Here is a 27,713-nt window from a genome sequence, read left to right on the forward strand (position 1 = left end):
CTTTTGCATTTGGAAACTGACTATAAAAGCTGGTATAGTTTAGTTGATTTAATAGAAGGTCAAAACAGCTCATGCCTCGGTGCATGTCTGAGAAAGATCTAGGATAAAATACAACACTGCTACATCTCTCTAGAAGATGAACCAGTTAAGTTCAAAGTGTTCCATGTGTTACATGGTATAACATATTAATTACATGGTTAATAAAGTATGTGTGAAATGTGCAAAGTGGTATAAATATGCTGTTTTTAATACCATAAACATAAGCCTACTGTCTGCCTGGACTAATTGAAATTCCAGATGCAGGGTACTAAACGCAAAAAACACATACATTTCAACTGTCTTTTTGCATTTTATGTTGGACTCACTCATGGTAAATTGTGATTAGATTTTTTTATATATATACCCAGCATCACCTTAGTACGAAATGCAACAATGTCTGACACTGGGATGCCTCTTTTGGTTTTTCCTTTGTCACACGTTGTTCTGACCCGGATAATAGTGGTACACACGGCTGGGAACGAGACTATTTTGACCCAGACAATAGTCCTCTTTGACAGAAGCCCCATTCAAACTGTCACATGTTGCTCTCTCCCTCTTGCCAAGCAATGAGTGATGCTTTGGGTGATGCATTCTACAACTGAAGTGTTCAAATGAATCAACTAGGTACATTCTCTAAAATGCACAACTTAATGTTTAGAACAGTTTGAGTGCAAAAGTAAAAAATAAAATGCCAGACATGTCTCATGTTTGTTATATAGATGATATTGCCTGCACTCCTGAAGTGAAGTCAACCAGAAGACCAACTACATGTTGATACAACAGTAGCTAAGATGGGGAGAAGTATGTCTATAATAAAGCTCTGCTATGCCTTCTTAACAACACCATCAACAAGGCAAGTCCTACAGGCCCTAGTGTCTACCTTCTTAACAGCACCATCAACAAGGCAGGTCCTACAGGCCCTAGTTTCTACCTTCTTAACAGCACCATCAACAAGGCAGGTCCTACAGGCCCTAGTTTCTACCTTCTTAACAGCACCATCAACAGGGCAGGTCCTACAGGCCCTAGTGTCTACCTTCTTAACAGCACCATCGCCAAGGCAGGTCCTACAGGCCCTAGTTTCTACCTTCTTAACAGCACCATCAACAAGGCAGGTCCTACAGGCCCTAGTTTCTACCTTCTTAACAGCACTATCAACAAGGCAGGTCCTACAGGCCCTAGTTTCTACCTTCTTAACAGCACCATCAACAGGGCAGGTCCGACAAGCTACCAGAGGTCTCTTCACAATCCCCAAGTCCAGAACAGACCATGGGAGGCGCACAGTACTACATAGAGACATGATTACATGGAACTCTATTCCACATCAGGATACTGATTTAAGCAGTAGAATCAGATTGAAAAAAGCAGCTAGTGGGGATCCCTAATAAATACAAATACAAAATTACCACTTAGTCTGGCTACCGGTCTTTTTAGCTAACATTCCACTCCTGTCATTTTAAATGACATTTTGACATTTTGAAATGACATTTTGACATTTTGAAATGACATTTTAAATGACAGGAGTGGAATGTTAGCTAAAAAGACCGATAGCCAGACTAAGTGGTAATTTTGTATTTGTATTTATTAGGGATCCCCACTAGCTGCTTTTTTCAATGGCAAGGAGTGGAATGTTAGCCAGGCTAACTACTACCCTCTGGTGGATAAAAGTAGCATTGCAGTAGGTGGTTACAGAGAGGCAAATGGATGACATTAGCAAAGGATTTGACAGATTCCATGTTCAAGAGTAAAACTTCATCTTATTCAAAACATTTGGAATGCAAGGTCAAATAAGAGTAGTACAGTTCTCACAATGTGCCGACTAGGACTTGCCATGTTGAATGAATCAAAACGAAAGCAGAGCCGTATTGGTCCAGACTAATGTTCAAAGTGCTGTACTAGATCTGGGAAACGTGATAGCAAGAGTTTTACAATAAATGTGGATACCTTTGCTTCCATTGTATCAAACAAGTAACACCCACCATTCCTGCTTTACAGAAATGTTTACACATGAGCCCTGACAGGAACTACCCAATAGACATTGCAGCAGTGGTATTTAACCCTTGTGTGGTGTTCGGGTCTGTGGGACCCACTTTCAATGTTTACTCAAAGAAAAATGATACAATGAATGAGACTCATTGGCCTTGGCTCATTTTCTGTGAATAACATGTAAAATAACCCATTTTCATTGAGTGTACACTGTGCACCCCCCTACACATTTATATTACATATGTGGTATTCGGGTCCACTGGACCCGAGGGTAATAAAAGTGTGTCTGTAGGTGAAAACAAGTAAAAATTCAACAAAAATGTTTGCTGTTTCAACATAACACCAAGAACCTGTCTGTCTCTCTGCCTGTCTGCCTGTATGCCGCTTTTCTCGCACTCTTTACCCTTTGTAGTGTGTGAAACTACACAATGACTTGCAGGAACCTGCACAATGTTACTACAATACATTATTTCAATACATTATTTGGATACATTGTAAAAAATGCAATATTTTCCCGCAACCTACCCCAGCCAGGTGCAAATTGGGGGAGGGACACAGCTAATAAATAGCTTTGCATGTGTGGCTCCTTACCACAATCAGTCAGTATGGCAAAAATAATCTCTACTCTTGCAGAGAGAGAAGCTAGTGTGGAAGGAGCGTCTTCCACTTTGGAGGTGAAGAATTTTCCAAAAAGAGTCTGACAGTGAGTTGGAAGAAGAGGATGAGATTGACTCTCAGCCAGACCCAGGACCAGCCCATCAGCAGCCCTGCGCCCAACATTACTGTTGATGAGCAGCTTATGCCATTTATGGGTCGCTGCCCCTTCAGGCAGTACATACTGTCTAAACCCACAAAATATGAAATCAAGAACTGGGCTGCCTGTGATGCTGGTTCATCATATGCGTGGAACTTGCAAGTGTATACGGGGAAGCCAGATGGAGGAGCCCCTGAGAAGAACCAAGGGATACGGGTTATTCTGGACGTGACACAGGGACTCCGTGGTCACATCACCTGCAATAACTTTTTCACTTCACATAAGCTGGGACAGAAGCTCAAGAGGAAGCTGACGATGGTAGGAACAGTACAAAAAAGCAAGCCAGAACTCGCACCTCAGCTGATGAATACACGGAACAGGCCTATCGATTCCTCTAAGTTTGTGTTCATGGCCGACATATCCCTAGTGTCCTACGTGCCAAAGAAAGGCAAAAATGTGGTACTCATGAGTACGCTGCATAGGGATGGGAGAATCTGTGGCCAGGAGCATCAAAAAACAGAAATCATAATGGATTACAATGCCACAAAAGGAGGGGTGGAAAATGTAGACAAGCTGGTGACTGGCTACAGCTGCAGAAGTAGAACCCTACGCTGGCCTCTTGTGATATTCAACATCTTGACATGACACGTTTGTCATCTGGATGGCGTTGAACCCATATTGGAACAGAGGGAAGCTCCAGAGGGGGCTTTTTCAAGGGGCTGGGCAAGGCATTGGTAAGACCTCAAATCCAGAGGAAGCAACATATCCCAAGGACCCCAGCTTCCGCAGCCATCGTGAGGATGCTGGTGCCCCATCCGCCCAACCTACAGAAGCAACAACTCCAATACCGGAAGTATGTGCGTGTGTCTGACTCTCCTACATTGGCCTGCTGTAACTACGTGAGTTCAGGAATGTTACTAACATCTCAATAAGTGTATTCAGATTGGAGCCGGTAGCAACAAGAAGCGCTGCGATGTGTGTGGACCCAAAGACAGAAAGACACAGTACACATGCAGCAAGTGAAAGAAATAGATTTGCAACAGTTAAATTCTGTCCCTCATGTGTGTAGACCAGCCTTAATGCATTCTCAATGGGGCTCATTTAATAGTTCCATAAAATACTATGTAAAATTTGTCCTTCCAATTTGTTCAGTTCAAAGCAATAAACACATGAAAACCTAATTTCATTTATATTTGTTCAAGATAAACATGATTTATTCCACCCATGTCTTACTTCTAATACATTGGTTTACAAAAACAAATAGTGCTATTGATAAATGTGATCTAGCAGATGTGAATGGCTAATATTAACCATGTAAGGGATTGTCCATTTTGCTGTAATTGATGGGTCAACATTAATTACATAAATTGTTATGCTGTATCGTTTTAAAAACCCAATAATGTTGTTGGTCCAGACCTGCTAACATTGGGTGAATAATAAAAACGAACACCACACACAAGGGTTCAAACCCATAGATTTATTTCAATCAATTTTGAAATGCGCCATGTTTGACTGAATGTGCTGCATTTTTCACGAGGTGCAAGAATGACAATTCATGTCCTGTTAAATCAATATATTTTGAGACCACCCTGTTTTTATTCTGACAAGATGAAAGTGAAATTCATGAACGAAGTTAAGATACTGTATTTAGGGTAGTTTTAGTATATTAAGACCCCAAGTGGGTGAAACATCACTGCAACAGAACAGAATGCAGGGATTCTCCTTTTTTTCTCACATGATCATTTATACCCTTCCAAGTAAAAAATCTGCTGGACCTGCACACCCTACCATAAAGTCACATTTTACCACAGCTCTCCAGGGTTGTAAAATTTTATTTATTCTTTGGAGAAATCTGTACATGGAGGTTCTGGCCAACATGGAGGTTCAGGACAACGGGGGCCAAGACAGGTAGCAAGCACACTGAAGGACCAGGAGCAGTTTCACACATTATTCAAAGCTGGAGAGGAAGGTCAACACAATCTCCTTCAGTTTGGCATCAGCTGTAGGTGAGATCATGCCATCAGTCCTGGAAAGAAACAAGGGTGCCCCATCAGTTCAGATGAAGTGTATATCAACGCATGTTACCATTTTAACATTAACCACTGTTGACTTATAACTCAGATCATTGTGGTAGTCCCATGTGTGTTACCTGATTGTGGTGAGCAGGTCCTGGTGTTGGCTGAGGACATGCCCAAGGAAGGCCTTCTCAAACCTGGTGATCTTGGAAGGGTCCATCTTGTCCAAGTGACCTCTGACACCGGCGTAGATGACAGTCACCTGCTCCTCAATGGCCATTGGGCCTATGGGAGGGAAAGAAACCCATTTGAATAAAAATTGTGGGCCTTGCGGACAACAAAAATATCAAACTCTTAGCATACCGGTGGCGACACTCACAGTACTGTCCCTGCTTAAGCAGCTCGGTGAGACGGACGCCCCTGTTGAGCAGCTGCTGGGTGGCAGCGTCCAGGTCGGAGCCGAACTGGGCGAAAGCAGCAACCTCACGGTACTGTGCCAGCTCCAGCTTCATGGTACCAGCCACCTACAAAGAAAGGACCAATTACATCATGGATTTAGGAGACCAATTCAAGTGAAAGAAAATATATACTGTGGGCTAACTGATGAACTGCAAGGAAGTTGATCCGCATTTATCCAAAGACAGTCTCCTTCAGAACCACAGTTCGTACCTGCTTCATGGCCTTGGTCTGGGCAGCTGATCCAACTCTGGACACAGACAGACCCACGTTGATGGCTGGGCGGATACCTTTGTAGAACAACTCAGTCTCCAAGAAGATCTGCCGGGGAGAGAGCACACCTCTTGTTTAGGGATTACATTAATCTTTGACATGTGGATGGACGTATTTTCCAGTCAACATCACACCCACCTGTCCATCAGTGATTGAGATGACATTGGTGGGGATGTAAGCAGACACGTCTCCGGCCTGGGTCTCAATGACGGGCAGAGCGGTCAGGGAGCCGCCGCCAAAGTTGTCGTGCATCTTGGCGGCCCTCTCCAGCAGACGGGAGTGCAGGTAGAACACATCACCAGGGTAGGCCTCACGACCGGGGGGACGACGCAGCAGCAGGGACATCTGACGGTAGGCTACAGCCTGGAGAGTAGGGAGGGGAGAGAATACAGCTGTTGAACATGGATGAAGTCACTGTGCGAGCCCAGCTCATTATTTTTTCCCTCCATGAAGTAGCATCACACTCAAGACTCCACTCAGCCCCAACTTCCCCTTCTCACCTGCTTGGATAAATCATCATAGATGATGAGGCCATGCTTGCCATTGTCCCTGAAGAACTCTCCCATGGAGCAGCCTGAGTAGGGGGCCAAGTACTGCAGGGGAGCAGCATCAGAGGCTGTAGCAGAAACCACAATGGTGTACTTCATAGCATCAGCATCAGTCAACCTCTTCACCAGCTGCGCCACAGTGGATCTCTTCTGGCCAATGGCAACGTAGATACAGTACAGCTTCTTCTTCTCATCTTTGCCTTCGTTGAAACGTCGCTGGTTGATGATGGTGTCAATGGCAATAGCGGTTTTGCTGTTAGATTGGAAAAGGAATTTGTATTAGATTACTTTGCTGGTATACTTGTGCTCTGGAGCGTCTGGGGAATCAAATCTGAAAAGACGCAGCAGTAGAATGGAAACTCATATGATGGCTAATAATTACAGCAATTATGAAGGCATGGTTTCTAAGTAGAATGAAAGGCAGTAGCAATTGGTTGAAATTAGAAGTCGGATTAATTAGGGCCCATTTCAAGTTTACATAATCTGTTTTTGGATGCCGATTATGGCCGATTACATTGCATTCCACAAGGAAACTGCGTGGCAGGCTGACCACCTGTTACACGAGTGCAGCACGGAGTCAAGGGAAGTTGCTAGCTAGCATTAAACTTATCTTATAAAAAAACCATCTCCAAAAATGCAGATTACCGATTGTTATGAAAACTTAAAATTGTCCCTGATTTATCGGCCATGCCAATTAATCAGACGACCTCTATGCTCAATCCCCAGTTAGCCCTACTAAAGGAATAGAGGTATTTTCTAAGATGGCATCTGGCCATCTGTGTTTACCCAGTCTGCCGGTCACCGATGATCAGCTCACGCTGGCCACGCCCAATGGGCACCAGGCTGTCCACGGCCTTGATGCCAGTCTGCATCGGTTCCTTCACAGAGATACGGGGGATGATGCCAGGGGCCTTCAGACCCACACGCCTACGGATGCTAGACCCAAGAGGACCCTGAGGGACATGGTAGGGTTAATGTCATTCTGATCAGACCTGATATGCCCAGGCTGTAGTCAACCTCTAATCACAACCCAAGGACTCGATCCGAAAGGATCAGACAGGAGATCCTGTTTCTTATGTGGTGTTCAAGGGGTTTGAGTATAAAAATACATTCTATTTCGCATTCATTCTCAATGTACAAAAGTCCTATTCTAATAATAACTAGAATTTAACATCTATTTTTTACAAATCTGCCCTCACCTTTCCATCGATGGCATTGCCCAATGCATCCACCACACGACCCAGCAACTCTTCACCAACTGGCACGTCCACGATGGCACCAGTCCTCTTCACGATGTCACCCTCTTTGATCAGCTTGTCATTACCGAACACCACAACACCAACATTGTCAGGCTCCAAGTTCAGAGACATACCCTAGAAAAGAGGATAGAAGACAATGGTGAAATTATGAAGACGACAGTGGTTAGATTGAACAGAAGCTCTTTCAATGCAACATGGTTCAGTTAAATTCATAAACGGTCTAGATCAGCACCTTGAGCCCAGAGGAGAACTCCACCATCTCCTCAGCCTGAACATTCCTGAGACCGTACACTCTGGCAATACCATCACCGATGGAGAGCACACGGCCAGTCTCCTCCAGATCAGCACTTGTGTCAGCCCCCAGGATCTTCTCCTCCAAGATTGAGGACACCTCAGCCGTGCCTGGGAGACAACCCACTCATCAAAATATGGACTCAACTTGACAGTCAACATAACTCCTCATTTTTGTTAGTATAATATAGCCATAGAGGAATCCCTTTTATATGTTTGTACAGGGAGAAATAGCAACAATTGATAGTGACTGGTTAGGAGCTGAATGTGACATAAAAAAAATTACCCATCCCAAACAGATGTTTCCAAAAGATCAGAGCCTAGACTATTTTACAAGGCATTGTGTCGCACTGCACCTTTAAGTGTACATCCTGATGGCCCCTGCTCATTTAAATAGGTACTTGTGGCAAAACAGGATTTCTGACCTAAATAGTAAGTGTCATTAACTAAAGGTCATTCGTTGAGTCAATCATTCGCTTTACGCACCAGTCTTTGCAGCAAGACATGGTCTGTGTGTATGAAGGTGATTCACTCCTACACTGGCGGCGGCAACATTCTTGGACACCTAGAATGAATGCAAGCATGGTCAGTTATTGTTCAAGACAAGTGCTATTGTACTGATGCAATGGGAAATAAATCGTACTATGTATATTGGAATCGCTAGCTGCGTTACAATGAACTGAAATCAAAACATTTGCCCCAAGGCATTAGCCCAAGGGTTGTTAGTTAGCTAGGTTGTCCGCAAGATGTCCTCTCTTTTGACAGCTGGCTATGCCAGTTAAACCACCATTACAAAAACATTTTTCAAAACAAGTAACTAAACTAGTTAACTAATTATAATTATATGAACTTGTTCTGTGCAAGGCGGTGCATTCTGTATGTGAAAGACCCTGACCTTCACAGAACTTAGCTAACTAACGGATAGCATGCTAAACTAACGTTACATAGCTAGCACAGCCATTTTACGGGACCGTAGTGTAGTTGAAGTGCGCATAAGTGCATTCATTGAAAGGGAAAAAACTAAATGAAATGTGCAATGAATGAGTTACAAACAGCAATGTAACGTTATAAAATAAATATCAAGACAGCAGGTCGAGTTGCATTAGATGCCTTGCTGGGTCATGACGTTCTAGACAAGCGCGTGAAGGTGGAGGCCTGTAAAGGCCTACCCTTCATACACCCACTGCATTGACATTTTAATTCGTGCAATGCAAATGGTCTTACATTCAACAACCAAATCAATACTCACAAATCCAGCCCGTCTGGGCAGGCTTCTGGCCAGAGCCGCTGCAACTCGCACGGATAACATCTCTAACGGGAGAATGTGACTTGTCCTCCACCACCTGCAAAGACCAGCTAGTTTCACTTAGATGGTGTTCTATGTATGCGAATGACCTGGGGGGGGGGGGGGGGGGGGGGGGGGGCTTCGGCTTCGTTCTTCTTCATTTTATGTCATCCGTGATGACAGCCTGTCATTTCAAATCGTTACTGCCATCTACTGTAGCGGAGTTCACGTTTCAACCGCTATGTATGAGTGGTACAATAGCGCCCACTAGCGATCATAAAGGGCCTGACATTTTTTGGGGGGGATTCGACACAACCTAGAGGCCATGTGTGGGACTGAATATTTCCTAAACGTGAAAATACCGATCCATCGACGCTTTGTCAACGAAGCAGTTGCCTGTCAGCTCAGTGCTAGAACTGCTTGAATGTAGGTTGGAACGGACCATCTGCATGGGCTATATCTCTCATCAACCCAGCGGCAAGACAAGGATCCAATAATGGTTTTAGTGCATGTCGGATATCTGGTTCTTCCTGTATTTGGCTCAGTAAGAAATAGAGGTATTTATATATATTTATCTTTAACAATTACGTGTGCCCTGTTAATCTTAATATCGCTAAAGCTGCTCGCTAACCTGGTCGAAAATCTCTTTTAGGATCCATTCCAACAAGCGACTGTGTTGTTGTCTTAGCTAGTTGGCTACCAAACAGCTGTTCCATTCTATATAAAGCGAATGATAGCTAACTAGGACAAAACAGTATGTTTGCCATACAAGGCTATTATGTTCTCATTCGTTACATTTTATTAACAATTGCACGACCATATTACACATTTTGGTAGTATGGGTCTGATCATATATATATATATATATATATATATATATATATATATATATATATATATATATATATGCCTTTTCGGGTAGCTATTGACAGCTAACTAACGTTAGCTATCTAATTGTTATATGGACGCGCGTTGACCGATGCTATTTAGCTAACGCTAGCTACCTTTTTAAACGTTAAGCTATTTTTGGACATGATATTGTAGTAAGTCAGCTTTATTTCAATACATATAAGCACAGCCATTGAAATGAATGGCAGTGGTGAAATGTCAGAGAGGAATGCGTGAAACACGTTCAAACTTGTTTGAAGGTTAGTTAGCTGGTTACAAAGTGCTAGCTCGGTCGGTCTGTTTGTAGGGAGAATGTATTTAATCCCAGGATGTCATTTAAAGATCATCTTTACTGCTTGCCAAGAGGATTTTATGACTAATTCAATTAGCTAGCTAGTTAAAGAATGTTTGCTATATCGCAACTACTAGCTAACAAACAGGCTAAATTGTCATATTTTAAAATGTCAGGAAGAGCTTTAAACACGTAACGTTAGCTAATTTAGCTAGCTATGTAGGTTGTCTGAACGTTTCGTATTCAGTATTTGCAGTAAATCCGATACATATTTAGTATGATATGTATGATGTATTTTATGCAAACATCTATGTTATGAATTATAGCTAACGTTAGCTCGGCCAGGAGTTAGGTTAATTAAGGTTAGCTAAGTAGTTGCAGAGTAGCTAAAATTCTAGTTGGCTGTGATGAGATTCGAGCTCACGGTATACGCCCACCTGACCAACCAACCAACAAACTTTCGTTTTTATTTAAGTAATCGTATGTCTTATTTAACTAAACGTAATATATAATACTAATTTAAGTGTCCCTGATTTACCTTGTTTACCTTTACTATGTTATGTCTCGTCTATGAGACCAGGCTGATCCACCAGTTGATTTTAGACAGTAATTCCCCATTGATTCAGTATCAAAACATACTTAAGCAATAAGGCACGAGGGTGTGTGGTATATGGCCAATATACCACGGCTAAGTTGCTGTTCATAACCGTGACGCAATGCGGAGTGCCCGGATACGGCCCTTAGCCGTGGTATATTGGCCATTTACCACAAACCCCCGAGGTACCTTATTGCTATTATAAACTGGTTACCAAAGTAATTAGAGCAGTATTACTAAATATTTTGTCATATACATTGTATATGGTCTGATATACCACGGCTATCAGCATTCAGGGCGTGAACCACCCAGTTTATGAAGTTGCATAAACCGTCTAGGCTACAGTGTAGCATATTAAGTTCATGCAGTGGCATCAATTATTTCACATTGTGCTTTTATTTCTGTTCTTATTTCCTGTTTCATAGTTTCGAGGCTGGCTCTACATTCTGCATTTATCAGATCTTTGTCGTCCCTCCCATTGTGTAGCTAATGATCATCTGCTGCTGTGTGGTGTGGCGTGGCCTGGCCTCTGCCTATTCTCTGCATTTAGCTGTATTGAATCCCTTCTTCATTTCCTCTTTCCATCAGAAGACGACATTGGTGTATATATAACAACAACAAAAATGTATCATTCAACCATAGAGTATATGTGGAAAAACTAAAACAAATAGCTAACACCTATATAATAACTTTTTGTCTTTGTCAAGTTGTTGTAGATTTAACACATTTTTAGCTCTTAAAGAGAATCAAATGTATGTCATTGTGTACCTCCCATTCAGTCTTGATTATGACAACAGCCTATTGTAAATCCCTGTAAAGTGGATACATTTTGCATGGATTCTATTTCTGCACTGCTTTACTGAACACCAGAATTTGGCAAATTTTCTTTATTTTTTCCCCATGGAAAATGCATTGTACAAAGGTAGCTAAGTAATAGTATATTTTGCTCCAATTGGCATTCTTTTTACATGTACAATTACATGTAAAGCTTATGCATTGTCATATTTCATTGAATATGATCACACACACACAATTATAGTTATCCTCGTGGTCATCTGAGTGATTTCAAAATAGACAACACATCAACATTTTATAAATACTGGTACACTTCACCTGTTCCCAACAACCTGTCATAACCGCCTCCATTTGTGTAACCCTTTTGTTCCTCTTGAAAATGAATATCTTTGAAACACTGAATTATCAGGCCTTTTGCTCACTAAAGCCAAAACCAAATCGTAATGCTATAAGTGTAGATGCTCTCACTGGTTGTTCACTTCCCAATGAGCCTTCCCACTAACAAAAGTACAAAATGCTATCCATTTCACAGGGATGCTTATCTCCTGCACTGCTACAGTGAATCTTCTAGTAGAGTAATAACGTATTTTATTGTTTGGTTGTGGTCTCTCTTTACCTTTTTGTTCTGGTAATGGTACTTTCAATGCATGGTCACATTATGATTCATATGATTTAGTTTTTTTTTACATTGAATAGTAAATTCCAATGTAATCTTTCTGTAGTAAAGATGTACCCCACCGTGCTGTAGCCAACCACATCTGCTCATTAGATGCTGCTTCTGTTCTTATTAACCCTATATGGAGCATGGTGGGCCTTGCCTTCAGTCAATGTTGTTTATTTTTGTTGCATGGTGTTTATATTATCATTATTACAAAAACACAAATTCCACAAACTAATATTTTTCAATAAAGAATATAGTATTTTTCCTAACCTTCAGTGTGCTTCTTGCTGATTTCCATTTATTGTCTTTAGCCCTCCCCTCGTCCCTACCTTCCCCCTTCCACCCCACCCACCTCTCCCGCGGTGACAAAGATAGACAATTTCAATGCTTTTATCATCACAAGGCCTGAATGAGTCTGTCCCCTGTCATTCATGGTGATTGTACCACTGAGACAATTGAAAGTGCAGTGTGCCACAGTTGAACCTTGGATCAAATTATTTAACCATTGTGATTAGTGACTGGTTAGGAGCTGAATGTGAGACAAAATAACCCACCCCATTCAGATGTTTCTGAAAGATCACAGAGCCTTGACTATTTCACAAGGCATTTTGTAGCACTGCACCTTCAAGTCTACTCCAACTTAATGACCCAAATGCAATGTAGACTTTGCCTTTTTCTCAATTGTAGGGCTTTCACCTGTTTTCATCTGAATGTGTTATCCACTCTACCACCAACACTTTCGCATGTTCTTCGTGTTAGAAAAGGTGAAGGTGACTTTCACAAAGGCCTATACATAGATCCGTCCCACAATGTTTGTGCTAGGCTGCGTATAGCTCAGTGGATAGATTCAGTTTACATTTGTTTGATGTTCTTATTCCAGGACTTCTCATGCTGCCCGAGTCCAAAATGCATTTACCGCAATGGAAAACATGTCACTGACTACGAAATATCATCCTATAAATTGTGTTCTCCCCTTTCAAACATATTTTGTCATATTGCCATCAATGTCACAATGCAGCCTAGGCCACCTTCATGCTAATTGCAAACCATTCCCATTACTATCAATTATCAATGTTATTTCCATTAGAATTGTCAGCCCTATATAGTATGGAGACAGTGTACTGAAACTGTAGTGCACTGTACTAGTCTCTGATTCAACAGCAGCCTGTTCTCTTCAGCTGCCAAATAGCTGTGGTTAGAAGAGGGGAAAGTACTGTCAAGCTATTTCCTCTGCACCAACAAATCTATGCATGGGGAAAAGTTTGGGTAGCAGTGTGTGTCAGTGAGAGTAAGATACAGGCCTAGGCAGTATTTTAATTGATTTCTTGAAGGAGATCGACACATGTTGTAGGCTTTATGTGGCCTTGGCCTTGACTCGTGCTCATAGATATTACACATCTTGGCATTTGCTGTTAGATATTTCTGGGTAGTGATGTATAAACAGACACATCATTGATGTTGTGCTATATAATGTTACCCACAGTTCAGCAAGGGAAACAGTTATCAGAAAAAGGACACACTCACAGCAATGCTATCACATTGTTAAAATCCTCAGTGATTTATAAAGGATGAACCGTTTGTGTCATAAAAAAATAAACATCTTAGGAATAGACATTCTGCCTTTTGTCCCACTGTGGATCAATGATGTCATTCATGTGAATGTCACACTGTAGATCTTGAAGTTGGAGAACATTTCTGGCAGCATTTCTATCAAAGGGATTCAAGGTCATTCAGATATTTTACCGGTACCCCTAGATTTTAAAACTAGATTAATTTAAAAAGCACTCTGTTACACAATTTAAATGCACAATCCTGGGCACGCACAATGCCGAAGAGTCAGATGTCCAGAGGTGAGAATCCAACCAGAAGGTCAAATGTCACATGATGCCATAATAGACCGTGTTTGGAAGTATTAACATTTTCCATGCAGGTTTGAATGTGTTACTTCACCACATCTCCCTATCCCCCGATGTAAGTTTCACCATAGGTAAGAGTTAGGGCTTTTGTAAAGATCCTCCTACAGAAACACAATTACATCACACAAACACACACTCCATGTCACATACACAATAAATTCTAACCTACCGTTTCTCTCTCAGGTGTCTGACTCCCTCTCATTGTTTCCACAGGATCCCACTTTAACCGGCAGCAGCAGCAGCATAGCCATGCTACCTCTTGTCGGCACTTCCAGCTAGGCCCCCAGGCCCAGCTGCCCATTGACTTCCCAATGCCCCACCCAGGTCAGCCCCAGTCGGGCATCAACCCCCACCTGGCTCCCCCTGGCCATCAGCATTCTCCCCAGCTCCACCCGCCCCTCAACCCCCTACCCCCCACACCCCAGTTCCAGGACATTTCTGCCCCCCCTTTCCTACCTCAGGCCTTACACCAGCAGTACCTCCTCCAGCAGCAGATCCTAGAGACCCAGCACCGGCGCATCATGCCACCTTCCAGGTATGGGGACCTGGTTTCTGGCTAAGCACGGCACTCCCATAGTAACTTGGGTACCTCCATAAGCTATAGAAAAGTCAAGGTTTGTATTAACAACTACAGTATATTTGAGGGGTAGTTCAGTTTGGCATGTGTTTTCACACCTCAAAAGTGCTTTAAAGTTGAGTTGACATTTCCATTGGATCTGTAGATCCACACAACATATGGCATGGAATATGATGTGCACAGAAACCTTTTTTGGTTGTCCTGTCAGCAGACACCAGCCCCACAGACTGCGGCCGGGTTACGAGTTTGCTCCCGCCCTCCACATCCCCCCACAGCCTGCGGCCCAGCAGCCTCGCTACCTGGCTGAAGGCACAGACTGGTAAGACGCCAGCTTGCACTCATACAATAATGTGGCTTCATTGTTAAAGGGATACTTTGGGATTTTGGCAAATATGCCCTTTATCTACTTCCCAAGAGTCAGATGAACTTGTGGATACCATTTGTATACCATTTATGTCCAGTACGAAGGAAGTTAGAGGTAGCATTCTAGCAGATGCCCATAGACTTCCAGTCATTGTGTTAACTCTAGTTAGCATTGGCTAGCAAAACTAGCTCTAACTTCCTTCTTACTGGACACAGTCCAGTAAAAATGGCATCCACGAGTGCATCTTACTCCGGGGAAGTTGACAAAATACTGAGGTATCCATTTAAGTCTCAAACATTACTCCTGGACTGTGGATAATCTTAATTTTCTAATTTGAGTCACCTGTTCCCACAGGCATGATGGATTATTTGTCACATGCGCCGAATACAACAGGTGTAGGTAGACCTTACAGTGAAATGCTGACTTTACAAGCCCTTAACCAACAATACAGTTTTAAGAAAAATAACTGTTAAGTAAAAAATAAAGAGCAGCAGTAAAATTACAGTAGCAAGGCTATATACAGGGGCTACCAGTACAGAGTCAATGTGTGGGTCAGTCGACGTAAATTGAGGTAATATGTACATGTTGGTAGAGTTAAAGTGACTATAGGTAGATAATAAACAGAGAGTAGCAGCAGCGTAAAAGAGGGGGAGGGGGGGGACAATGCAAATAGTCTGGGTAGCCCTTTGATTAGCTGTTCAGGAGTCTTATGGCTTGGGGGTGGAAGCTGTTAAGAAGCCTCTTGGAGGCAGGCCACTCAATTTCGTCTCTGCGTTATATTGGCATCGAACATGTCACCCTCCCTAGGAGAGGGGGTGAACTTGATAATTTATTGTTAAAACGAGAGGCTGCCTGGATCTTTAACTTAAAGACCCTTGCTCCCTTCGGTCTCAACGTAGACTTTGATCTGAAGCCATTCTTGTGATTATTGTGACTTTGCCATTGTAATTGTTTGTAAGCTTGTGTAGTCTAAAATGAATTTATGATCGTATGCTATCCATTTATTGTTTGTATGCTGTTCTTTGTATGCCATTTTAATATTTGATAATTAACCAATGATATTAGGCCACTCTTGGCCATGATTACAGACACCTGTGTCTTTTGACACTATATAAATGAGTCATCCCGCAGCGTTTGTGATCAAACCCTGATGAAGACAGCTTGGCTGTCGAAAATGTTTGCATCTGAGCTCCTAGAGTGTGCGGCTCTCTTTTATTTTCAAGAAGCCTTTTAGACCTAGACTTGGCTCTCCGGTACCGCTTGCCGTGCGGTAGCAGAGAGAACAGTCTATGACTAGGGTGGCTGGAGTCTTTGATGATTTTTAGGGCCTTCCTCTGACACCTCCTAGTATAGAGGTCCTGGATGGCAGGAAGCTTGGCCCCAGTGATGTACTGGGCCATACGCACTACCCTCTGTAGGGAATCCAAGGACAATCAATGTTAATGATTTTTGTTGGGTCTGTGTTTAACTGGTTTCTCTCTTATCTCTCCTCCTCTGTTGTGTATTTGGTCAGGGATTTGAGTGTGGACGCGGGGCTCCCTCCTCCTCAGTACCACGTCCGCCCACTGCCCCAGCACTACCATCACTACCTGACATCTCCCAGGATGCATCACTTCCCCAGGAACAATGCCTCCACCCAAGTGGTGAGATCATCACAACTCTTTTTGCCATAATATTTAAATGAACAGAATGTACATTTACAATTAAAGCGATGTTCAATGATCTGTGCAATCATGGCATCCATATTTGTTGTACCACCCGTAGTCTTTGATTTGGTCTTTACACCATAGATCATTGTAGAGACTGGGTTTAGGGATGGCTGGCATCTGTATGAAATTCAAAGATATTTTCTCAGAGTTGAGGAGAATGTATCCAGATTACTCCCTTACTGTCTCTCTGTATGTTCTCTCTAGGTTGTCCATGAGATCAGAAACTACCCGTATCCTCAGTTACACCTGCTGGCTCTGCAGGGCCTCAACCCCTCCCGCCACGCATCAGCTGTGAGAGAGAGCTATGAGGTACTGTAATCCCAGTCACACGGCTAACTCCAGTCAACCCAGTCACACTCTCACCCCGACACACACACACACTCTGGTAATCACACGGCTGTCCTCACGCCTCTGTCCCTGCCTCCAATGCTGTAGACAGCCTCATGTGGGACTGCTCTTCTCTTTTCCACGAGTTCTGTTTTCCAGATGCTTCTGAATTGAAAACCTATTGTTTTATTTTGCTTTGTTCATTTGTTGTTTTTATCGGACTGAAATAAGAGCCAGTATTAATGAAGTGTCTTGAGGTAGAGACAAATGCTTGTTCCAGATGTTTAACAGTCTTTCCACATGTGTTGCCTGTAGGAGCTACTGCAGCTGGAGGACAGGTTGGGCAGTGTGAACCGAGGGGCTGTCCAGACCACTATTGAAAGGTTTACCTACCCTCACAAATACAAGAAGGTAAGAATATGCCCTCAGGTCGTGTCTGTAACGGATGTACTGAGGCAGAACATTGAATAAAGCACAATAGAACAGAATGACACGGACGAACACTGCCGTCTCATTTTAGGTCATTGTTAGCCAAAAATCTCTCCAAGGAATCCTGTCTCCTTGCAGTCCAAATGGACTTGTTATTTACACAACAGTCAGATGGTTTGGAGTGTACCCAATTTAAGACCACAGATGACTCCTCTAGCAGGTGAAAGGACACATTATTATAAAGCTGTGTGAGTCTTGTGAGAATTATTTGAATATACTGAAGGAATCATAGGCATGCATGACATTTTAGTGATTCATTGAGACTGGAACCTGAAGCACACTTTTTAGTTGTGTCAGCAGTATTTGCATTAGATATAAGGGAGATGGTATTAAACTGGGTTTGTCATTGCATACCTAGTCATGTATCTGAACTACAATATGTGGACTTCAAGCATCTTTCTCTTTTCATGTGAACTATCAAAACTTAGCGAATTAAATTGAGTTAAATTTGAAAATATGCATATTGCTTTTTGTAATTCATTTTTTTGTATATTTTATTTTCCAGAGGATACCTCAGGACCTGAAGCTCGGGCTGGTGGATGAGGAACTGGATACAGATGAGAAGTGTACCATCTGTCTATCAATGCTGGAGGATGGAGAGGATGTCAGGTGGGTCTAGTCACAATGCTAATGACAATGTTATTGTCATGGTAATTTTGGTGCCAAAACAGACTACAGTTTGCAGATCTCTGTATCTATGGTAATTCATATTAACACTCTTCATCCTCTTCCTCCACCACCAGGAGATTACCCTGCATGCATCTCTTCCACCAGGCGTGTGTGGACCAGTGGCTGGCCACCAGTAGGAAATGCCCCATATGCAGGGTGGACATTGAGACCCAGCTGGCACCAGACAGCTGATGCCTCCTTTCCCTGCCCCCATCTTGTAAAACCCCACCTCATCCTTAGGGGGAGCTCTGCCAAACGTCCCCCTTCCCATCTGCATCACATATGAGCCTGCCTTCTGAGCCAGCTGAGGAAGACAATGAGCGGGAGGGGAGGTGAGAGGGATTAAAAAAACACACTGATCCAAACAATAGAGAAACAAAAGAGGCCGATGGATGGATGGATGGATGAAGAAGAGAGGCAGAAGGGTGCCAGAATGTATGGACAGATTTGCAGGGCCTTGAGTCTCCATCAGGGTTTTGCACCGTAGCATTAGCTTCTCCATACACTCAGAGATGAGATCCTCCATTAAACCACCTAGCGAGCGTGTGTGTTGTGTTGTTGGGTTTGTATATGTGTACTGGTCTCACTCCCTCTTGATGAAACCCAAAATACTGAGCTCTAGCTACAGCACATCTGTGTGAAACATGACAAGATATGAAATCAGCAGTGGGATGTTTCTTGAAATGAGCTTCTGTGGCCTAATACATATGGTGTTATGGAGTGTAGTAGTCTTGTTATTGATCACCAGTATTTAACAGGGTGACAGTGTGGTGTAGCAAGGAAAAATCCCACTTTAAGAAATAAGGTGGGAAAAAATACAAAATGGGGAAATAGTCTTCTTTAAAAGAGGGTAATAGGCATACAGGCAGCCTTTAGGCAATGAGGAAGTGCTAGCTATGTACAAAGGCCAATCAATAGGTGGATTTCCAGTACAGTAGATCTCTGCTATCACAGTGGATGCTAGAGATGCTAACCAGGCATGGCTTCAGTGGTTTGTATTGTGCTGTATTGGGGCCTCTATACTCTAGAACTGAGGCCCCAGATATGCATGCTGTATGGCAGGCTTGGGCTGTCTTGTGATTGTGGAGCAGTAGGAAGTCTGTGCAGGATGACGTTTATTGTCATGAGTCTTGTCCTGGAGGCAGAACTCCGCTAGACGGAACAGCTGCAAAGTCAGAATTGGCTACATTGTAAAAATTCATTAAAACAATTTTAGGTTAGGGTTAGCAGTGTGGTTAGGTTTAAAATCATTTATATGACTTTGTGGCTGTGCCAGCTAGTGACCACTCTGCAGAGCGGCCTCCAGAACAAGATTCATACCGGGGGAAAAACGGAAAAGTCCGCAGTATCTCTGCATGTGAACCATACACGGTATGACTCTCTCCCTCATCCATGGAGCAGGATGAAGTTTCCCTTAGATGCTGATCTTAGGTCATTGTTGCATCTCCCCTCCTAATAATTAAGATTAGAATTGGTTTGAGAGGAACGCTGATTATAGAACTGTGCCTATGGGCAACTTCTACTCACAGCCTCATCCATAGCACGATCTTTAAGGCTGGCATTGGCTGGAGGATGCGGTGTCTATGTATTGTATTTAGAGTGAATACAATGCAGTTATTTTCTAACATACACTACCACTTAGAAATGTCCTTGTTTTTGAAAGAAAAGCATTTTTTTTGTCCATTAAAATAGCATAAAATTGATCAGAAATACAGTGTAGACATTGTTAATGTTGTAAATGACTATTGTAGCTGGAAACTGCAGATTTTTAAAAATGGGATATCTACAGAGGCCCATTATCAGCAACCATCACTCCTGTGTTCCAATGGCACATTGTGTTAGCTAATCCAAGTTTGTAATCGAACCTACAAATGCTGATGCTCCATATACTCAACTAGTCTAAAGAAGGCCAGTTTTATTGCTTCTTTAATCAGAACAACAGTTTCCCCCTGTGCTAACATAATTGCAAAAGTTTTTTCTAATGATCAATTAGCCTTTTAAAATTATAAACTTGGATTAGCTAACACAACATGCTATTGGAACACAGGAGTGATGGTTGTTGATAATGGGCCTCTGTACGACTATGTACGTAGATATTCCATAAAAAATCTGCCATTTCCAACTACAATAGTCATTTACAACATTAACAATGTCTACACTGTGTTTCTGATCAATTTAATGTTATTTTAATAGACAATTTTAAAACAAATATTTCAATAACAAGATCATTTCTAAGTGACCCCAAACTTTTGAATGATAGTGTATACCAGGACCTTATTGCCTACAGAACAAGCCCATGTGATTTATACAGTACATAGCAAACAACCTCCATTGTGTTTCGGTTCCCTTCCTTTCAATCTCAGTTGTTCCCATTTATCGATACAAGAATACAGCTGATGTCCCAGGGAGAGATCCAACTCGTAAGCCTTTGTTCTGTGCTCTGGAATGTGTAAGATGGTCCCCCATGATGGTAGTCGTATGGTATTGCTAGAGGAACTGTAAACTGTTCAGTGATGGAAGCTGTTTTCCCTATATCGTGCATGAATCATGTTGGTGTAGTTCACTTGAAAGAGGGTAAAGGGAGAAAAAGCCATTTATTTAAAAATACCAAACAATTATTCTTAGTGTTTATATTTATTTGATTTGTTATTAGTCCTTTCTTCATTTCAGTTTTCTTTCTAACAATTTGTTTTGAGCACTCATGCTAATTTGGACATTGGACCAAGTCCTTGTCCATGTCTTACCATTTTGAAGAAATGGCTGCAATGCTGCAGAAAACATTTATTGTTGCAATAATCTAGCTTGTTTTGCTAATGCACTATGGCGTTGTCTGAAATAGATTTGGTGGTGTTTGGTCTCCTTGTTCTAGCTTAGCTTGTGTTCGGTTACATGTATCTTCATGCTTCCTTGTGTTCTCTTGGTGGTTGACTTGACTGTGTGTTGTGTTTTTTACATCCCTTTGTCCAATCCCTTCCATCCAAACAAACTACAGACAGACAAGGAGGGTTGCTACTTCACATAGGAGGCTCTGAGTTGAAATGCCTTAAGTATTTCACAATCATTTGGAGTGGCATATTTAATGTATTTTCTCTCGTGATTCCGTAATTGAATAGATCTATTTATCTAGAAATAACACAAGATGTTGGGGGGATACCTCATTATGCATAGGTTGGTGGGGATGCTTTTCATGCAAGTTGTGTTTTTCAGAAGAAGAATTGTCATTTGGAAGGGTGACAAGGTGTAACGGGCTCTGTCTATAGCCAACGTGGTGCTGTTGATCTTCATTCCATTCCATTCAATTTAGAAGATTCCCACACTCTGCTTTAATCTAGTGAACAGACTGACCAGGTGCAAATGTTTCAGCATGTAAACCTCGGTCATTGCACTCGTAGCATGGCTAAACCCCTCACTGGCATAGAGGAAATATGATACTTTTATTTTTCATATTTATCCCGGATCATTACCAGTTTCACAGTTTGTTTGACCTCGGTTGTATATGTCACCATATTATATCTGGATATTGGGTGTCTCCATTCAGAGCATACGTTCCTCTGTCCAGCTATGTTAACTCTTCCCATATGAATTAATAACTGCATTATTAGGTACTTTGTATTGCTGGCAAATGCTGTGTTTGTGTGGTTAGGTTAGGAAGGTGGCTAACATGATAAACTTGAGCTATTGATCTTGTGTTTTTCTGGTGTGATACTCTAGGTAGTAGTTTTACACCTGGGTATAATAAGCCAACCACCTGTTTTCTGTGTGCTTTTTCTTAATAATAACAATGTATTCATCTTACATATATCTCATTGGAATGAAGCTGACTGGTCTTATTTTAATTTTTCCTGCTGTCACTGTCTTTATCCCATGTCTACTTCCTGGTCAGGTCACATGGTCTGGAAAAAAAACTCCTGGCCTTACGGTTGTCTCAAGTTACCACAGCCACAAAGTCCAAATTGGCTTTATAATAAAAATGTATGAAAACAAAAATTATATTTTTGGTATTAATTTAAGGTTTGGCATAAGGTTAGCAGTGTGGACCGGGTAAAGTTTAGAATCACATTTTAGATCTATTGTAGAAACAGGAAAAAGTCTCTGCACACTTCCAGTCAGATGCAAATGTATTTGAATTTTAGCTGAGCTTTCGGTCAGTCGACCATCATCAGGACATGAGAAATTGTAGAAGTAGACAGTTTTTATGACTTTGGATGTGGTAAATAGTGACAACCTGGCCTTAACTTTGTCCTCTGCAGACCGTATACTGGGTTGTTACTGCAGAGGAAAACTGTATAGTATAATAACTCAAGCTGGTGAAGGGGAATGAACAGTAGAATCCTAAAGCACAAGCTTTCTAATGCATGTCCTCCTCAGGTTTTCATATGTGCACATGGGTGAAGCTGTAGACGTGTTTAATATGAGGCTGTACCTTCTTGAATATTACAGATATGTTTCTTTGCTGCTGATAAACTGTTGTTTAAACTAACCTGCCAGTGATTTAAAGGGAAGTGGCCATCTTTGTACAACACACTGCTGTTTTGCTGTAACTGCGCAATGTGTTATGAGCTGGAGTATTTTATAGACACTAGAAGTATTTACCAATAATATGAAAAGCAATAGCTACATTTTAATGAAGAATAACATGGATCAGTGAATGTTGTGGAAAATCTTTAGGTTCACTTTTGATGGATTTTGTACTGTATTTATTACTAATGAGGATGCAAAAACTTGCATAGCTTAACCCAAACTGTTCTGTCTCCTGTTTTATTTATTGTCTGATTGTATATGATCTTTTTCTATGTGTTTTTCAAATAAACTCCCTAAAATGCTGAAAAGACCTGTTTTAAGGATGATTACATTTTTCAAAAAATGTATTTACCTAGAGAGTTTTCATCTGTATTTTTCATAGCTGTCTACATACCACGATAGACGAGGCTGGTAGTAATACCGCACTAAAAGAGCTGTATTCTGCCATAAGCAAACAGGAAAACGCTCATCCAGAGGCGGCGCTCCTAGTGGCCGGGGACTTTAATGCAGGGAAACTTAAATCAGTTTTACCTCATTTATTTTTTCTTTCTTTATTTTCACCCCTTTTTTTCTCCCCAATTTCATGGTATCCAATTGGTTGTAGTTACAGTCTTGTCTTATCGCTGCAACTCCCGTACGGACTCGGGAGAGGCGAAGGTCGAGATCCATGCGTCCTCCGAAACACAACCCAACCAAGCCGCACTGCTTCTTGACAACGCCCATCCAACCCGGAAGCCAGCTGCACCAATGTGTCGGAGGAAACACCGAGGAGTACAACACATCAGTCACTGGCTTTATCAATAAGTGCATCGAGGACCTCGTCCCCACATTGACTGTATGTACATACCGCAACCAGAAACCATGGATTACAGGCAACATTCAGACTGAGCTAAAGGGTAGAGCTGCTGTTTTCAAGGAGCGGGGGGGGGGGGGGGGAGCAGACAATTGTTGTTCAATAGTAAACGGTCTGAGTGGTACCCCAATGGGAATAAACTGGTTGATTCAACATTGTTTCCACATCACTTCACCCCAACATTGAATCAACGTGTAAAACTAATTGGATTAGCAAAAAGTCATCAATGTTAGGGCATTTTGTCTTTTTTTTGTCCAACTTTTAACCTAAATCCAATGACATGGTGAATTTTGGGAGGGATTTCATGTTGAATTCACGTTAGTTGACAAACAAATGTAAATCAAAACGAGGCATTGAACTGACAACTGTGCCCAGTGGGACATTTTCATTCATATAACATCTTTGGTCATGTCATCACTAGCCTACATCAGGGTCAGAGGTTAACTCATTGGTCTTGTCACTGAAGTCCAGGATGTAGTTGTTGGCGCAGGCCAGCTCTCTCATGATCGGCCGTCGTCGACATGCTTGGCCAGCCAGGGGTCACATGGGAAACGGAAATTCTGGACCATGGTCTCATCTATCACATTGATGTACTCCAGGTGCCAACATGGGGCAGGACCTGAGAAAAACACAGGTTAGAATGGATTATGTTCTTGCCTCTATACCAATCATCACCAATCAGCTACTTCAAGACTTAGTTTTGTTTTCCCTTGCTGGAAATCCTGTGTACAGAACTGCAGTTGCGAATAAATCAATCAATGAAAAGTGAGAAAGATCCTCCTGTGTCCTGTCTCAGTCCATTTAGCCACTGTTACACCATCATCATCACCGTTAGTGATGAAACTAAATGGCATAGCATATGAAAACCAGCTCCTTACCCTTGTTGTCGTGCCACACTCGGATCTTGGACTACTCTCCCAAGATGAGGATGTCTGGGAAGCGGAACACATATTTCGACTTTCACTCAAACTTGTATCTGCTACCGCCCTCCTTCAGTGCCAGCGTACCAGTGTCCCTGTAATTCCCAAATACTATCTGGAACAAGTTGGCATCCGTGCCTGTGCCTAGAACAAAGGTGGATAGGGAAGATTAAAGGTAGGATGATGTCGGTGGTTCTCTCCACTTCTCCACCAATAGGACAAACATACCACCAAATTATTATCTCATCTAGCACCGCTGCCAGCTCACAGATCTTAGTCCTTTTGGGCCCTTTGGTTTTCGACAGCCAGTTCTCATAGGTAAACACAGACACTCGGGCTCCCGAGTGACGCAGCAGTCTAAGGCACTGCATCTCAGTGCAAGAGGTGTCACTACAGTCCCTGGTTCCGTGGTCTCTCATCCGGCCGTGATTGGGAGTCCCATAGGGAGGTGCACAATTGGCCCAATGTCGTTCGGATTTGACTGGAGTAGGCTGTCATTGTAAATAAGAATTTGTTCTTAACTGACTTGTCTGGTTTATAGCCTCGCTACTGTATATAGCCTGTATTTTTACTGTTGTTTTATTTCTTTACTTACCTATTGTTCACCTAAAAACATTTTTTGCACTAATGGTTAGAGCCTGTAAGTAAGCATTTCACTGTAAGCTCTACACCTGTTGTATTCGGCGCACGTGACAAATAAACTTTGATTTGATTTGATTTGAAGGAGCATCACAAGCACAAGTACGTGGACAAACTGAAAGCTCCTCTCAGTAATATAGTGGTATTTAGTGTGTTATTGCCCTAACAAACTCACCTTCCGGATGATGTTTGTATCTAGTATGTTGAACAGTCTGTGATGAGACCATTGCCTCTGTCCTTGGCCAACCAGCACTTACACTGGAATATGTACTTGATGCCTTCTGTCGGCACTACAACCGACAGCTCATCCACCAACCAGCAGCTCTCTGGGGTGGCGCTATTATCACCCAGCCGTGGGAGAGAAAAAGAGACAGAGTGAGAGGTAGACTACCACAAAAGCTCTACTTCCTCTCTGGCAAAAGTCTAAACGGGATCCTTGGGACGTCCCAACTCTGACATCACCCCATTGAAGTAAGGGTTAAGGTTAGGGTGTAGGGTAGGGACGTTTCAAGGATTCCGGATAGCACTAACCGAGTTGTTGTGGCGGATACGGATCTTAAACACCTGGCCGAGATCTACCACCTCGATGGAGAACTTATTCACCAGGGCGAGACAAATAGAAAAGGGACCCATGTAGTGAAGTAAAATCAACCTGACTGCTCTTAATCACTATGATGGACTGAGAGAGGCTTTAGGGAATTCAGAAACAGACACACTTTTCATTAATTAGTTAACCTTTTGAAATTACACGGTTTTAGCAATACTGTACTGTCTTTGGTTTTAGTATTCCATGAAATGACACGGTAAACTACATGGTATCTTTGCAAATTAATGTAAAGTGTGACCAAATAATAACACACATACTCTTTCAAACTTTTTGCTGTTGCTCTGACTTGCTGAGTTTGCATTCCCGTGTCTCTCAGGTCTCCGTAGATGGTGAGAAACACTTTTCTGTCGGCCACTCCTCCGTACGTGTCACCCGTTCTGACAACGCAGTGAATCATCTTCGCCGGCAGGATGGGGCCAGAGCTGCACAAACCCCTGGGTAGAGCAGACTGCAGGACGGCTGGGGCAGCCTTCTCCTGCTATATTTACCCACCTGAAACAGCCACTAACCTCATAAACAATTATTACCACTGGGTTGTCACCTGACCAGAAGAGAAAGCCCATGTAAAAATCGAGAACATGCCAGAAAATTCTGTCACTCTGCCATTGCTTTGGTAAACACATTGAGGGATGAGGCTGGATAAATGTCCAGTAACCACTCTCAAATTGATAGACAGTGCTAAGGATGCAGGGACTAACCATCCATGATATAAACATTATAGTTTTAATGTTTTGAGACAATACAGTGTTTGTTTACAATTACTTTGTTTACAAACAATGGACTAAAACAAGCTTATATTTTGGGTTCTGATGACATTTACGTTATAATAAGGTATATAATTAATATAATCAACAGGTATATAATTAATTTATTTTGACTCCCTTGTGACATGACTCCCTGATGACCATTAAAAAACATTACCTCCTAAATCTTTCCATCAACTTCCATGTAGTCATGATGAAAGTCCTGAAACAGATGCATAAAGACAGAAGTTAACAAAGGCTAGGCACAAGCATGGGAGAAGAAAATTATACTGTAAATGTCTCCTCCTAAGTTGGAAGCTGGCATGAATGCTGATTGGCTAAAAGCCGTGGTATATTTAAGCAATAAGGCACGACGGGTGTGGAATATGGCCAATATGCCACAGCTAAGGGCTGTTCTTCTGCACGGCGCAACGCGGAGTTCCTGGATACAGCCCTTAGCCGTGGTATATTGGCCATATACAGTTGAAGTCAGAAGTTTACAAACACTTAGGTTGGAGTCGTTAAAACTCGTTTTTCAACCACTCCACAAATTTCTTGTTGACAAACTGTAGTTTTGGCAAGACGGTTAGGACATCTACTTTGTGCATGACACAAGTAATTTTTCCAACAATTGTTTACAGACAGATTATTTCACCTATAATTCACTGTATCACAATTCCAGTGGGTCAGAAGTTTACATGCACTAAGTTGGCTGTGTCTTTAAACAGCTTGGAAAATTCCAGAAAATTATGTCATGGCTTTAGAAGCGTCTGATAGGCTAATTGACATAATTTGAGTCAATTGGAGGTGTACCTGTGAATGTATTTCAAGGCCTACCTTCAAACTCAGTGCCTCTTTGCTTGACATCATGGGAAAATGAAAAGTAATCAGCCAAGACCTCAGAAGAAAATTGGAGACCCTCCACAAGTCTGGTTCATCCTTGGGAGCAATTTCCAAAGGCCTGAAGGTACCACGTTCATCTGTATAAACAATAGTACGCAAGTATAAGCACCTTGGGACCACGTAGCCATCATACCGCTCAGGAAGGAGATGAGTTCTGTCTCCTGGAGATGAACGTACTTTGGTGTGAAAAGTGCAAATCAATCCCAGAACAACAGCAAAGGACCTTGTGAAGATTCTGGAGGAAACCGGTACGAAAGTATCTATATCCACAGTAAAACGAGTCCTATATCGACATAACCTAAAAGGCCACTCAGCAAGAAGCCGCTGCTCCAAAACCACCAT

At 42.2% G+C, this 27,713-nt stretch overlaps 3 protein-coding genes across 5 annotated transcripts; 2 read left to right on the forward strand and 1 right to left on the reverse strand.

The window, feature by feature from the left end:
* Positions 1–2,743: 2,743 nt before the first annotated feature.
* Positions 2,744–3,421, forward strand: LOC139389523 (piggyBac transposable element-derived protein 4-like). Its single transcript, XM_071136342.1, has 2 exons — positions 2,744–3,023; positions 3,123–3,421. The coding sequence occupies exons 1-2, from the start codon at positions 2,744–2,746 to the stop codon at positions 3,419–3,421; spliced, it is 579 nt and encodes a 192-aa protein (XP_070992443.1).
* Positions 3,422–4,233: 812 nt separating this feature from the next.
* On the reverse strand, positions 4,234–9,089 carry LOC139389860 (ATP synthase subunit alpha, mitochondrial-like). Its single transcript, XM_071136850.1, has 11 exons — positions 8,868–9,089; positions 8,105–8,183; positions 7,560–7,729; positions 7,268–7,441; positions 6,855–7,021; positions 6,021–6,321; positions 5,659–5,883; positions 5,461–5,568; positions 5,171–5,315; positions 4,926–5,076; positions 4,234–4,802 (listed from the first exon to the last, which is right to left on the reverse strand). The coding sequence occupies exons 1-11, from the start codon at positions 8,925–8,927 to the stop codon at positions 4,724–4,726; spliced, it is 1,659 nt and encodes a 552-aa protein (XP_070992951.1). The 5' UTR covers positions 8,928–9,089; the 3' UTR covers positions 4,234–4,723.
* A 173-nt stretch (positions 9,090–9,262) lies between these two features.
* LOC139389861 (E3 ubiquitin-protein ligase ARK2C-like) lies at positions 9,263–19,941 on the forward strand. Of its 3 annotated transcripts, none has more exons than XM_071136853.1 (8): positions 9,263–9,460; positions 11,104–14,585; positions 14,836–14,946; positions 16,505–16,634; positions 16,905–17,009; positions 17,343–17,438; positions 18,022–18,125; positions 18,260–19,941. In XM_071136853.1, the coding sequence occupies exons 2-8, from the start codon at positions 14,362–14,364 to the stop codon at positions 18,375–18,377; spliced, it is 888 nt and encodes a 295-aa protein (XP_070992954.1). In that variant the 5' UTR covers positions 9,263–9,460; positions 11,104–14,361; the 3' UTR covers positions 18,378–19,941. The 3 variants fall into 3 exon arrangements, with proteins under 3 accessions (XP_070992954.1, XP_070992952.1, XP_070992953.1); XM_071136851.1 differs by having other exon boundaries at positions 9,273–9,460; positions 14,264–14,585; XM_071136852.1 differs by having other exon boundaries at positions 9,273–9,460; positions 14,264–14,585; positions 14,839–14,946.
* Positions 19,942–27,713: the final 7,772 nt, after the last annotated feature.

Source organism: Oncorhynchus clarkii, chromosome 30 (genome assembly GCF_045791955.1).
Source record: "Oncorhynchus clarkii lewisi isolate Uvic-CL-2024 chromosome 30, UVic_Ocla_1.0, whole genome shotgun sequence".
Classification (NCBI taxonomy): Eukaryota; Metazoa; Chordata; class Actinopteri; order Salmoniformes; family Salmonidae; genus Oncorhynchus; species Oncorhynchus clarkii.

Excerpts from the sequence above, each read along its gene's own strand:
- LOC139389523 (XM_071136342.1), top strand. The coding sequence starts at position 2,744 with ATGAGATTGACTCTCAGCCAGACCCAGGACCAGCCCATCAGCAGCCCT. Across the intron at positions 3,024-3,122 it reads CGTGACACAGGGACTCCGTG|AACTCGCACCTCAGCTGATG; the intron begins GTCACATCACCT and ends AAAGCAAGCCAG.
- LOC139389860 (XM_071136850.1), bottom strand. The coding sequence starts at position 8,927 with ATGTTATCCGTGCGAGTTGCAGCGGCTCTGGCCAGAAGCCTGCCCAGA. Across the intron at positions 5,316-5,460 it reads AGACCAAGGCCATGAAGCAG|GTGGCTGGTACCATGAAGCT; the intron begins GTACGAACTGTG and ends CTTTCTTTGTAG. Across the intron at positions 5,077-5,170 it reads GCTTAAGCAGGGACAGTACT|GCCCAATGGCCATTGAGGAG; the intron begins GTGAGTGTCGCC and ends TCCCTCCCATAG.
- LOC139389861 (XM_071136851.1), top strand. The coding sequence starts at position 9,400 with ATGGTTTTAGTGCATGTCGGATATCTGGTTCTTCCTGTATTTGGCTCA. Across the intron at positions 17,010-17,342 it reads CTGTGAGAGAGAGCTATGAG|GAGCTACTGCAGCTGGAGGA; the intron begins GTACTGTAATCC and ends TGTTGCCTGTAG. Across the intron at positions 17,439-18,021 it reads ACCCTCACAAATACAAGAAG|AGGATACCTCAGGACCTGAA; the intron begins GTAAGAATATGC and ends TTTATTTTCCAG.